At 40.6% G+C, this 14695-nt stretch overlaps 1 protein-coding gene across 1 annotated transcript in view; it reads right to left on the minus strand.

The window, feature by feature from the left end:
• The window catches only part of ARHGEF26 (Rho guanine nucleotide exchange factor 26), a 65740-nt gene that overhangs the window by 32024 nt on the left and 19021 nt on the right, over positions 1 to 14695 (minus strand). The window contains exons 5-6 of the mRNA XM_081910904.1: positions 12577 to 12633; positions 7894 to 8054 (exon numbers count right to left, since the gene is read on the minus strand). Coding sequence (XP_081767030.1) covers positions 7894 to 8054; positions 12577 to 12633 — 218 coding nt within the window. The remainder of the gene's footprint in view (positions 1 to 7893; positions 8055 to 12576; positions 12634 to 14695) is intronic.

The raw sequence follows: 14695 nt of genomic DNA on the forward strand, positions 1-14695 counted from the left end.
ATGATACTGTGTGGCCCCATCTTTAAAAGGTACTGTTGAGAGAAGCTGCTTATGGGAGTTCAGTTCCTAACAGGAAGTTTAGGGCCAACAAAAATAAAAACAAGTGTTTTCAAAAGGGTACATTCATGAGTATAATGCTCTGCAAGAACCAGGTGTCTACTATTTATGTTTGCCTGTCACCAGTCATCTGTCATGTGCTAGGGACATGTCCAAAGCACATGGTGAACTAAGTGATGGGCTTCAGAATGGAAACTTTGGTTCAAAAGAAACTGAAAACAGGTTGACATTTGTTGTAACTTCATACACTTTATAACAACTGATTAAAACTGTCAACCTTTCTTCCAAGACCTTTGGTGAACTTTCGTTCTGTTTATAAATTCTCTTTTCCCTTGCTTTCATGTGGGCCTCTTATGTTGCAACACTCTACAATACAGTCCACACAGAAAAAAGCAGCCTTCTCATTATACACTAACGATGTACAACGCTTAAGTTCTACAAAATGACCACAAATGGCTTCCTTTTTACAAATTCAGTTGAAAGACCCAAATTTAATACAGCCTGTATACACAGAAACTTATTTCTGCACCCAAATCTCTATTGCAGGGTCAAAGCGAAAGTGTACAAGGTTGTTGGTGTTTTTTTAATGAACACTAAATTCCATTCAGTTCCAGTTGATAAGAGATTCTTCTTATGCACCAAAAAATAATCAATGCAAGAAGACCTGGCAAAGTTACACCGAAGGCTGCACTCTTTCAAATATATTTAACATGACCAACTGATGACATATTTCACAATACTTATCTAAACCTAACAGGAATGGAATATTTATCTACTTTCATGCCATACCACTTATACAATTCAGTTGCAACTCAGTGGTGTTTTGCTCAATTTAGAAAACTAAAAGTGGCTCAAGAAAGTGTTATTTAAAAACACACACCTAACCATAAAAAGGTACAGCAGCTACTAAATTCTCTGCCTTAGATAAAGCAGGGATTCAAATTCCTAGGACTCATCTGTACATATTACACAGTAAACGGGATAAAAGCACGAGCTTTTTCTGAACTTTGTTCCCAGTAACAGAGCAATGGAGGCGGAGCTGGTTTCCATAGCAACCTTTTTCACCATGTGACAAAAGCTTTTCTTTTACGACACATGATCGTATTGCAATCCTAATCCCTACTGAAAGCACTTTGATAAAACATAATAACCTTTGTCAGTACACCTTTGTACACTCTGAAACGTTTTCAAAGGAAGCACAAAATTACAAGCCAGAAACATTAGTAAACAACTGAAACAATTGTTTTTACTACTTCTCCTCTTAACACATGGCACAGTTGGCATGGTGTGTGTGCCCGTTTGTGTTTACAATGTGAAATAATTATATAACTAAAACATCCGTGCAAAAGGTGCACAGTCATTATCTAAATAATTAATAACTCTTTGATTATTTCAGATAATTTTGCAAATAGTTCAGCAACTTGTCACTGAGACTGAATGGTCAGCTAGATTAGCATGGTTAGCTTACCAACCACATGTAACATTCACTAGTCTTGGATAAACTACCAACACTAGACTTTAGCTGTTTAAATGGAGCTGACAATCTTACTAAGTAGAATTAGGACACTGCAGATATATAAACAGAGAAAACCACGGAGATCTGAGGAGGGAGAGTTCATGATGGATGAACTGCTTTTCCATCTCTAGTTTTTTTCTTAATTCCCCTTCTATTTACCACCACGGATGATGCCACTCCAGAGCTGGCAAAGTTTTCTGGCTGGTTTGTCAGGGAAAACCAAAGTTTTCCAGAAGCCACCGGCTCCATTCAACCCCGAGCAATCAAGATGCAGTGAATCTCCTTCTCCGACTGACTGACTGACTGACTGACTGACTGCCTGCCTGTCTGATGACAACAGAAAAGTTCAGCAGCCTCCACAGTTGCCCTCTCCAGGAAACCTGGGATTGCTCCCTAAAAGATATATGAAAAAGATTTGTAACAGTGCTTACTGTCAAGAATAGTAAGTATGGGAAGCACATGAAAAGGCTAGAGAGACTGAATGGGAGTGCTGAGGAGAAAGCAGGCATTTGAAAGAAGCAATGGTAATTATCTGTTTAGAGGCATCTCCAGTCCTTGCAGGGTGAAGAAGGATCGCTGCAAGCTCAGGAAACTACTGAGCGGTGATTCTATCACCACATTAACATGCAGAGTTTAACATGCCAATCATGCCTGTGGAAGCAAACATAGTTGACATACCTTAAGCTACACCATCGAAGCTTTTTATTTTTAAGGCAGAGACTGGGAACCTGTTTTCCTCCAGATGTTGCGCTACAACCCTGGCTAGTGGCCAAGTTACCTAGGACTGATTTTCTGGAGTCCAGCAATATTTGGAGGGCCACAGGTTCCAAATACCCAGTTTAAACTGCACGCTTAGAAAGGATCGCACCACTTTAATTCAGATTAAATTTAATCTGTCACCTTCTTGTCCACCACTGGGCACTGCTTTCTTTACAAGATACCAAAAAAACTTTAGTGGAGGTCAGTGAGTAAGTGTGTCAAGTTTAACGCTTCAAACCCCAAGCAAACATCCAACCCACTACACATAGCTAAATATTAATCTCTCCCCAAGTTGATTTAAGCAAGATAGTTATTGGCCCCTGCACAAGCAAAACCTCAACACATGGATAACTTGTGCAAAAGAAAATATACAAGACATAATTGTTTTGGACACTTCATTTTTGACATCGCAGGTGTAATTTAACTGAAGTTAAAACTGGAACTGAGCCAAAAGAAGGGAAGTTCGCCGCTTTTGTTTTGCTGGGAGCTTATTGTGAAAGAGAATAAAGTGCTTGCCTAAACAGGAATTGCTAAATGCACTCTGAATTGACTGAAAATACCTGGAAGCAGACAAAAAATACTAATTTAAAAATATTTAAAGTACTTTCATTGTGTTAAAAAAGGAGGGGAGAATTACCGGTACATATGCTAGAGCAATGAGGGACAGGGCAGAGCAATAGCAAGGTCAGAGCTAATGGAGTCTCCTTCTTTGGAGGTCTTTAAGCAGAGGCTTGAAAACCATATGTCAGGAGTGCTCTGATGGTGTTTCCTGCTTGGCAGGGGGTTGGACTCGATGGCCCTTGTGGTCTCTTCCAACTCTATGATTCTATGATTCTAATTGGTTCCACCAATGTGCTTGAACTGCTCTGACCTCAAAATAGCCACTATGCCTTGCCCTCTGACCATTCTGGTACACAGCAGCAATGCCACCAGAAGGAAGTCAGGATCTGCAGCGATGTGCCTCCCTGCTAGCCACTACTGAGCAATCCCATACTCTAGTAGCTGCCCTGGGCTCCTTTGGAAGAAAGGGCACTATATAAATTTAATTAATAAATAAGACAGTTAGCAATCCTGCACTCCAAACTACAGCTACAACCAAAAGGGGGAATATGGGGGGGGATCCCCAAACAGCAGACCCCCAAACAGCAGATTAATTGAGGAGGGGGAGACAGCATAATCAATAAAGCTCACTTATCAGTGCCTGCAACAATGGCCAAAAGCAGCCCACAGCCAGACGAAGACAACAGCCACACAACAATGAGGACATGCCACCAGCACACAAATCCTGCATCACAACACCCAACATACAAAGCGACTCCACAAAGCCCCCATTCCGTAAGCTGCAGTGACCTAGCCAGCAGCAACCTTGCTATTGCCACTACCCAGCCTAGAATACAGGTCTGGTGTTTGAATCTCCTGATGCTGCTCACAAGCAGTTTTAGAGCACAACACAGAGGAAAGGAAGAAGAGCCTACACAACGCACAGCATCCACAACACCCATGAGCTGAAGGGTCAGCACACAGTCCTCCTTAGAAAAAGGGTTCAAGACCAAACCAGGGAGTAAAAGACTCTTCCACCAAGTCACCGAAGTAGGGCTAGGTCATGAAACAAGGAGAGCAAACCCATGCAGAGAGTAGGGCGGCCAGGTCCTCGGAGTGCTAAACTGGCCAGGGCCAGGGATCAGCCATTTTTGTTTGAGCTTATAATTTATTCTAAGAAGAATCCTTCTCTGGACCCCATCATCTGCATATTTTGTTAACAACTGATGGGCTACCTAGAAAAACTTCACAGATCCTAATGACTTGGACAAATAGTATTTCCTTTCAAAGAAGCAAACACCGTCTTTCTATAGTTAGGTGCTGGGGTAGGACAGAGATGAACTGATAAGGCACAATGAGGTAACTGTCCACTCACGGAAGATGCCAAATGAAATGTTATCCTGTACAACAAGTTTCCACTAAGAAAAGGTAAACAGTAACTTAACTGATTAAGCACTGCAGCATTAGTCAGTGCCTGAGGACAAATATTATACTGTAGTTGTTGCAACTAGAGAACTTGATGTACTTAGACCATGTCATATCCTTTTCTGTATTTCACAGAAAAGGCTGATTTTCTGTGCAAGGTAGGTGAAGGGACTCTTTGTTATGTAATAATGAGACGTTTGGTCTTATATGGTACTGTCAATCAAGCAGTCACAGAGAAGACATAGGATGCTGTGGAATATGGGCTTTGTTTCCAATTTAATGTTTCTATATAGCCCTGCAGTAACAATTTCCACAAGTTGATTATGTAAACCACGTAGAAAAGCTTCCTTTTGTTTGTTTGGAATCTACTGAAAGTGACCATGAGTCTTAGTATTTTGAGAAAGAAGAGCAAATATTTATCTCTATTCACATTGTTTTAAATTAATATTAAAATCACTTACAGTACAACTGTTTTACTCAGAGTAAACCCAGTGAAATTAATGAACATGGCTTGGTTAGGTCCATGAATTTCAAAAAATCTGCCACTGAGTAAAATGTAGTTCAGCACCACCCTTTGTTGATTTTACATTTATTTATTTACTTTCACATTACTTTGTATACCCAAACAAATGTCAGAAAGACAGAAATACAGAACTTAAAAACCCCCAGAGAAAACAAATAAAACCAAGACAAAACCTATAATCTAAAAAGAGAAATAACCATATTCAATTAATAGCCCAGTCATGAAACTATCATGCCACCTAACACGGATGGCATGAACATTTCACATCAGTGTAAATTTCATGAATTGTGATATTTATTTATTTTCTAAGGTTTATATCCCACCTTTCTTCCATCATGCAGTCTGCAGACAGTCACCCATCCAGGTACAGTGGAACCTCGGTTTTTGAACATAATCCGCTCCGGAAGACTGAAACATTCTTAACTGAAAACTCAATACAGAAGCCTCAATACAATAGGGAAACTCAAAATGAAAGCTGCGTAGCACATTTGGCTGCTGAAAATCGTTCAAAAACCGGAATAGTTACTTCTGGGTTTTCAGCGTTCGAAAGCCAAAACATTCAACTACGGAGGCGTTTAGTAACCACGGTTCCACTGTACTACCAGAGCCCTGACCTCTACCATTGGAATCTCCATCATCTGGCAGACAAAAAGATCCATGTTCAAGCCCTACTTCAGCCATGAACTACCAGATCGTCAGCTCTAGCTAATTCACTTACTTTAAGCTTCAGTCCCCCACCTGTAAAATCAGAACAATCAATAGTTCTTCTGGGGATAAAGAGTGTGAAATACTTTGCATAGTGTTGTGTAGGATGTTATGGAAATGACAGATAAAATGCCAGTATTGTCAGCACTGAGCCGGTGTTCCTCAACTTTCTACCTATCCAGATGTTGGAACTACAATTCCCATCAGCCCAAGTCAGCACGGCCAACGGAAAGGGATGATGGGAGCTGTAATCCAAAACATCTGTAAGGCACCAGCTGGAAAAAGACTGTTTTAGGATGATATGACTTTTTAAATACTGGTACTGGGTAGCATAAACACTGATCCGTTCTTAACGAATGGCATCTATTATATTTGCTACATATCACTAAATACACTACAGCAAACCATACTTCTGCCATTTCTTTTGATGACAGTAACACTGGAGAAAGCTGTGAAGATGATAAATTGCTCTTAGAACAAGAGAGCCATTTTGGCTGCAGCCAGGGCACTGGAAAAAAATAAATAGTGCAGCGACATTAAGCTAATGAAGTTCAACTGCACGTCAAACAAGAACCCAAAATATTTGGACTTAGGAAAGACAAGAGTAGCAAGATAAAGTTATGGGATGCTGTGTGGCTTAATATGCAAAGCCTGGGACTGAGAACGCAGGAATCAACTGTTTGGAATTTATTGTGTTTCCTCCAATATCTAAATAGTGTCTTGCTTCTCTTCTATGGATGGAGACACTTGACAGTATATTTATCTATCTATCTATCTATATCTATCTATCTATCTATCTATCTATCAATCATCTATCTATCTATCATCTATCTATCTATATCTATCTATCTATCTATCATCTATCTAATTATCAAATTTATATCCTACCCTTCCTCCCAAAGTAGCCCAGGGCATCAAATACATCTGTGATACAAAATACAATAAAAACAACATAAAAACCCTCAGAGATATTGAGTAAATTTAAATTAAGGCAAGTTTTGGACACCTGGCATAAACAGGTTTTATGCCTTAAAATGATGGGACTTCATGTGACCATTTTTTCCCACCACAAGACATGCACCCACTACTCAAAGGCTAATAACAACCACATATTAATTTTCATATTCTTATCTTCCATATCTATATAAAACAATTCAAGTAATGTATGGGGAAGAGAAAGACAATGTTCCTAGAATTAAGCTATATCATTCAATACACAGTGCAATCTGATGCATGTTTACTCAGAAGTTAAGTCCCACAATGTTTGGTGGACTTACTATGCTGGGTGTTTTTAGTATGACAGCCTAAACAGACTATCTACCCCACTGAACATCAATGGCCCATAAAACAAGAAAGAATAAATCTGAAATACTGTCCAAAAAAGATTATAAATGCACAGGAATTTATACACACTCAATTTAGATCACAAAGGAGCAACAACTAATTCCCCAAACTTGTTTTGAAACAAGAGAGTCAACAAGTATAAACATTTCACAACCGCGATTTTTTCAAGTTGCTGTAATGCAACTGAATCACTGACAACAGGGGTTTAACTTGGGTGAATCTTGTTCCCACACATCTCTAAATGCTTGGAAACTACTCTTTGCTTGATTCCAAACCAGAAGAGATACAGAGATTCCAAACCAGAAATGCCTTAATTAAAGAAATCTGTCAAAGCTTCTAACGTTGTTCAGATTTTGCAGGAAATCACCTGCCACTTTTTACAGCAACACATTAGTAATCCATTGTTAAAGGACATGTGCAACATATACACAGCCTTTTTTAAAAAACAACACAATCTCTTAAAATATCTTTCAGGGCAATGATATATATCACAACACGACTTCAAAGATCAATCATTTTTAGAGTATTGCATTCCATTTTAAGAAACAATAAAATCCTTAGCTTAAAGATGCAATTCCGCAGGCCTATGTCCTATTGATTTCAACAGGATTTAACACGCATCCCTTATTCTTCCCTAGACTGAACTAAATGCACTAAGAAAGAATTAGCAATGATAACTGCCAACTGTAATAATGCAAGATGGATTCAAAAGGCATCACAGGCACCACATGACCAAAGCATGCAGTGGTCATGACCACCCCCTCCCCACAATCCGAACATTCAGATGGCATTTGAAAAGGCTCTACATGCATAGAGCCCATTCACACATTGGCCAAATGTGTGATCTTCCAGAGGACCACATGCAGTGTTGACAGGGAAGCTTATGGAACCTTACATCCCCTCACACATTCTTTCAAAGCATGGGTGTGGGAGGATATCTGAACTCCCCTTAACAACTTGAAAGTGTATAAAAGTTCTTGGGCATAAACAGAATAAAGGGGAAGGACCTCTGTTTAAAACTTACCTCTTGCTTGCTTCGCAGACATCCGCAATATTGGAAAAAAGGTGATGGCTTTCTGTTTTGGTCATTGTAGTGCCCAGTTCTTTGGAGTTCTTAAACATCCGGATCAGGATTTCCAGACTGAGCAAGTATGAATGTTCGGAAGATATAACTTCAAATATAGCCTGCGTGTGGGAAGGGGGAGGAGACACACACACAGGTCACTTATTTTAGCTTTAGAATGTGAAAATCCAGGATCAAAACCCTCCTGAAGTAATGAAGTTCATGGGATGGTCATGAGCAGGATTTTATGGCCTGGTTGAGATATATAACTATCTCGCTTGAATGAACTGTGATTTATGGAGTTGAGAACTTAGCATAGTGCCTGTGTGAACAGATCCTGCTTTCATAGTTTGTTGGCAGTGGTTAAAACACATTTTCCCCAGTCTGGATATAATGGAAACTGGGTGAACAAACTTCAAGAATCTTGCATTGAGGCATATGCAAGAAGGGAGGATTGTGTGTGGCCACAATGCTTGTATTTGGTCCAATAAACCATGGTCTGATATCAGATCAAGATCTTTGCGCCTGAATTGGACCAACCTCTCAGGCTAACCCTCATAAAGAGCAAAACTGGCAATAATGTTAAAGTAACTGTTATACGCAAAGTGCTTGAGAAATCAGTATTAGCAAATAGCACCAACTACAAATGTTTGCAAAAATTAAAAAGCTGCCATTTATAAAATATATGTTTGCTCTTTGTAGCCCAAGCAAAAGTCCCCCCATTATTATTTTTAACTACAAAAATAAGGGGGGAGAATCGTGATTTTTATTAGGAAATCTTGTATAAGCAAAAGCCCCAATTAATAATAATAAAAAAGAAACCCTGCATAGTTGAAGATTCAGCTCCTTGAAAGCAGTGGAAACTGAGAAGCAGCTTTGCCAGATACTTCTGCAAAAGGTCAGCTGGCTGAAAAGGAGATGGGCTGGTCTCCAGAATGCACACGCAGGCCTCCCACACAAGCCTTCCCAACCCACATTTCTTCTCTTTGCTCTGGCAAATCCTACACAGCACTGCCTATCGGCCTCTTCCCCCAGCTTCTTTCCTTCAGTTAGCTGAATGCCTAAAACAGAGTACCTGAGAAGGAGGCTTGATTCAAGTATTATTTGACTACTTATCTGTATACCACCACCAGTGTGTGTGGTGGTACACTGGTGGTACACTAGTGTACAGGACAGGCCCCTGGCCCCAAAGAGCTCTGAAATCTGACATGGGGAAAAACACAGGGTGGGTAGGGAGCTGCAGGGGCAGGAGACCATGAAATTGTTTCTGTTACACATACTTAAAAGCTGATTGCACGTTTATTAATTAGCATGTCCCCATTAATGTAAAATATTATCTGGTGCTTCTATATCCACCAGTTAGAAATTCTAATGATTGAGCAGTACTGTATATAAATACCTTAAATAAATAAAATGCACATGTTGTTGTTGTTTGCAATGGGACGTATCTGTTGGGATCATGATGTGGCTTCTATTTTGTTTTTACGAATCCCTCAACTTATGACTTGGAAAATGCAATGATACATATTCTACTTTGTATAATTTAACTGGAGGAAATGGAAGAAGCCACAGTGCTATCACTCAGGCTTCCCACTAATCATCTTGTCCCCAAATTTATGCTGCACTCACAGGCAATTTGTTGCTTTGGCTGCAATCATGAAGAAAGGGCTTGCCTAAAGAGAGCAGCAGAGTTCTGTAACTAATTTGCTCTGTTGTGTGTGTGTGTGTTTGTGTGTGTGTATTTGTGTGTGTGTGTTTCAGAGAAAGGACACCAGAGCCCTCGTCTTCAATGCTATTTAAGAATTCTTTGTTCCCAGTTCCATCACAGCCCTCATTGATTCCTTTCAAGCTAAGAAATTCAAGGCGAGGCACAGCAGTTTTTTGAAAGTGAAAATGAGATATGGGTTGGACACTTATACATTCTAGCAAAGCATACAATGAAAAGAAGTTTTCGATTACCCCGATTTCAGAATACTTCAAAATGATAATCTCAAAACACCAAAACAAGGAACGTTTAAGCTCATGCATAATCTAGTGACACTAATCTGTGATGAAGAATGATAATGCATTTGCCAATTACTATTTCTTACTCAAGACAAGTGACAGTCCCCATGAGTGACAGTGTGAAATGAAGTTATCGTTCATTTGCACGGCATCAATACAAACAGATGTGTGAAGCTTGATAGCTTATGCATGCTTTGTGGAGCTCTTTAGAGACCAAATGTATACAAATGCTTTGTATGTGGCCCTGCTGGAGAAGCAGATGCATTCAAGGATAGAATGTGATAATGGTTTAATGGGGAAGATAGATATGTATTCCATCTCCATCCTCTTTAGTTCAGCCTATTTATTTCTCCTTGGCTTTGTACATTATTTAGCATGTTGCATTAATAAACTGCAACAACACACATTGTCCAACACAACCCATTATGTGTATTATTATTATTATTTTAAAAACACCTTACTTAATAATTTCACCCTCTGCCCCGTTTAATAGCTGCCTTTAAAAAGACATTTCTTTAACTATGCCTGCAGCTTAAACAAACCACTCACCTAAGTGAAATGGCACCAAAGTCCTGACTATCACCAATGTATCCTTTTTTTCCCTCTTCGGGAAATTCAACCTTTAAGGTACTTTCTGATTTACAGAGACAGAATGGGTTAATTTCTCACTGGCACTTATTCTGTCCTCAAGGGGGGCTCAGGGGGGGGGGACAGCATTCATTCCAGCATCTCTTCTTGCCAATGGGTAGAATAGTCCTCTTGCCCTCAGAAGAATGTAGGGTAAGTGGCTAAGGGAACAGCACAAGATACAAACCAGGATGGCAAGGGTTAAAACCAGTGGACAGCAGGTGATGGCAGATGTAGCACAACAGGCTAACATTGGAGGCAGAGTGAAGCTGGCAGTGGAGGACCGGCACTTCCCAGATGAGCATGAAAGGGCAGCTAATGTTGGCATGAGATGCTACCTTAACAATGGAAATCCAAGCATGCACTGGACAGAAACCGTGATTTTCTTTGCTGCTCTGAGTCCCGAAGGCACAAGAGAGGTAACTACCAGTGCAGTTGCTTGTTACCACATTGTATTTGGAACTGACAACAGCAAGTCCCATGACCACAAAGAGGAAAGGTTTCCAGGCCCACATCTGTCCCAGTTTCCTTCAACTGCCAAATTGCTCATAACCACCATTCATCAGAAGGTCTTCCAAGACCTATGAATCTCAAGTTGATTTTCCTGCCTGTTTTTTTAAAATCTACCACACATTCTACAGGCCTTACATCTCTCGCCCCCTGGAATCCTATAAGTATCTCTGTGAGCTTCTTTTGCCTTGATCTGTAGCTTATTATTATTATTTCATTTATACCCTGCCCATCCAGCTGGGTTTTCCCAGCCACTCTCAGAACACAGCTCCCAACAGAACACTAAAAACAGAATATAACTTCAAACTTTAAAAACTTCCCTGAACAGGGCTGCCTTCAGATGTCTTCTAAAAGTCAGGTTGCTGTTTATTTCCTTGATATCTGATAAGAGGGTGTTCCACAGGGTGGGCACCACTACCGAGAAGGCCCTCTGCCTGGTTCCCTGTAACTTCACTTCTCGCAGTGAGGGAACCGCCAGAAGGCCCTCGGCACTGGATTCAGTGTCCAGGCTGGATGATGGGGACATAGCTGTCAACTTTTCCCTTTTCTTGCAAGGAATCCTATTCGGAAAAGCTGACAGCTATGGATGGGGGTGGAGAAACTCCTTCAGGTATAGCTGAAGAGAACTGCCCTGTCCTCTGGCTGTTGCCTAGCAAGTGCTAATGGTGCAACCAAAAGCAGATTTATTTATTTACTTCCCAGTTCACACGTAGACTGGACTTATTCTAAGAAGGATCATCAGGTCCTTCCTTGTGATCTTTCCCTGAACAGGCAGTGCTGATCTGAGGGTCTGCCCTCTTCAGGGGACAGATCAAACCCATAACAGCTAGAGAAGATTATCCACATTTATCAAGGGGTACAGCAGTAGCACCTAATGGGTTGAGGAGGAGAAAACAGGAAGCTTTTAAGGGTCATTCATCCTGTTCTGCCTTGAAGACATAGGGTAGGATGAAGAGGTCCTGTGTGTGGAATTCTGCACACAGAACACTCTTGCTCATGGGAATAGGGGTGATGATTTCCCCCTAACCCCCTACAGCCCACAGGAGGGTTGAAGGGTCATCTGAGACAGTGTGAAAATCACCTCCCCATTTTTTTCTACAGGCAGCAACCTATGCTAGGGTGCCACTCCTTCTGCAAATGGAAGGAGCTCTTCCTTTCACAAGTATAGCTCAGAAAGCAAACAGAGAAATGAACAGACAGGTGGTTATGAGTAGGGCTGAAGAGACTGCTTATTTCAGATATTGGGCATGTTCACAACACTTGCATATTATTATTATTACTTATTGCATTTATAGATATATTACCCACTTGCATTCTATGCAAGCTGCAAAACCCCAGGTAGTCTGAATCAAAAGTTAGATTTCTACTATAATTTAGTTCACAGAAATGGAACAGAAAAGTGTACAACAACATTTTTTTAAAGTTTTCCTCCAGAAAGCAAGCATAAAAGGATGACAAGCTTATGAAGTAATGAATAAACTGTGGCTATAATAATGAAGGTACCTCTTGCCTTTTCCTTTCTTCTTGGCTGATGGTCTGGTATAGCCCATTCTTCTTCACCTGAAAAAAATGATTAACCCTTTACATATATTTTTGCAATACACATGTTTCTCCTCTATTGTTTTCCATCAGTAATTGACTGAAATTTTCATTTGGATGGGCCCCATTCAAAACAAGGCATGAACCAGTTTCCCAGACATAGGAACCACCAAGCCATAGAACATCCACCTTGTCAGGTTTTAGTCACAGCTTATTGGCACCCACCTAGACCAACTCCAGGCCCTGGTTCAGCACCTGAACAGCACAACCCAATTCAATGGAGACATACAACTAAGTGCCATCAGCATGCTGCTGACAAATCACCCTAATCCCATGATAATGGCACTCAATGGTTTCATATATATGTTAAGCTGCATGCAAAATAGAATTTCTTCTTGCGCGATCCCATAGCACAGTTACCATGAGGCTGAGGAAAAGTCTTCCAATGCTATTCTCTGACCCCCGTCCTGCAAAAGTAGGAGCATAACCACTGTAGAAGACAACACCCCTATACTATCGGTCAGCATCATTCAAAGATAAAGTTTAAAAGGTTCATTTCAGTAACTTCTCATTCTGCAGTATAGAGTTTTATGGCCAACTGTCTTATGAAGGCTCTTTCAATGAAGGAAAGATGTAAAAGAAAATGAAATCAAACAAAACAAACAGGAAATGATCTGTTTCAATAAAGAATTTATGAAGGTAGCTGCAGCACTCAGGAGTGGAAATATTCCTGCAATGTTTTTACACATGAAGAGAAAGAAGTTAGTGCTTGCCTCCAAAATACGGTCAAGAATGTCCCTCCTTTTCCCCCTATTACATCCTGCGATAAAATGGCAGAATATCTGCTTCACTTTAGAACACTTTGGCATTAACACTGTGCTTAACTCTGTGCCAACAGAGGTAATCAGCCAGCGAACCTATTGCTTTTCTATCCAGGATGAAAAACTGAGTATGTACCTGTAGTTCCAAAACAATCTCAAAATACAAGTTTGGCCTGAAAGTACAAGCTAGCACATGTTCAAAATGTCAGGTTAATTAATCAACAATTTGAGACATTAAACTGTGGTTACAAAAATGAAAGTTTTAGATTTAACAAATCATTGTTTGTGTAGTCCTACACTTTTATACATATATAGAAGCAGAACTTCACAGTAGGTTTACCCAGATTATTGGTGAAAGCATGCCCGTTCTACAGCCATTGAAGGAAATACCTGTATAGTTGTGATTTTCTTCTAACAGTTTTATCTGAGCAGTGATGTGTGATACTGATTTGCACATGCCCCACTCCCCAGCTGGTTTCCTTCCAGTTGGGACTTATTCCCTGTGTGCGAGCCTGACCAGAGACACTCACAAGCGTGAACAATAAGTATCCATGTGTACATCAAAACATACAAATAGAACTAAAAAAAAAAGCATTTTCAGATCTACGCATAAAAAGCAACATCTGAGAGATGGGGAACATGGTCAACTTCCATCAGCCCAAGCCAGCATGGCCAATTGCCAGGGATCATGGGAGTTGTAGTCCACTAACAGCTGTGTGACTTTTTGTTGAATCAGGAGGAAGCAGAGGTTTCAACAGATGTTAAGATTTGGACCCATCCGAAAGACTCCAAGTCCAAAAGGACAACAGTGTTTTTCTTGACCTTTAAATCTTTAATACAGTGGTCCCTCGGTTTACGAACTTAATCCGTTCCAGAAGTCCATTCTTAAACCAAAACCATTCTTAAATTAAGGCGCACTTTCCCTAATGAGGCCTTCCACTGCCAGTGCCTTTCCACCGTTCGGTTTCTGTTCTTAGACAGAGGCAAAGTTCACAAACCAGGACACTACTTCCAGTTTTGCGGAGTTCGTAAACCAAATAGTTCGTAAACGGGGCGGTTCTTAAACCGAGGTACCACTGTAACCGAAGACCTGAACACCTCTAGCAACACCGCTATCTACCTCAGTGACCCTGCTGCTTGGCCATCCTCCAAATTAAAATGTACAAAAGGGGCAGCGTAAGCTCACAAGCAGAACCAAACAAGAGTTTGTGGCTTTGCACCTGCACAGCGCTGACCTTGCTGCAGCCTCATCCCTTCTGGTA

The sequence above is a fragment of the Podarcis melisellensis genome, assembly GCF_964234715.1.
Source record: "Podarcis melisellensis genome assembly, chromosome: 5".
In the NCBI taxonomy this organism is placed as follows: Eukaryota; Metazoa; Chordata; class Lepidosauria; order Squamata; family Lacertidae; genus Podarcis; species Podarcis melisellensis.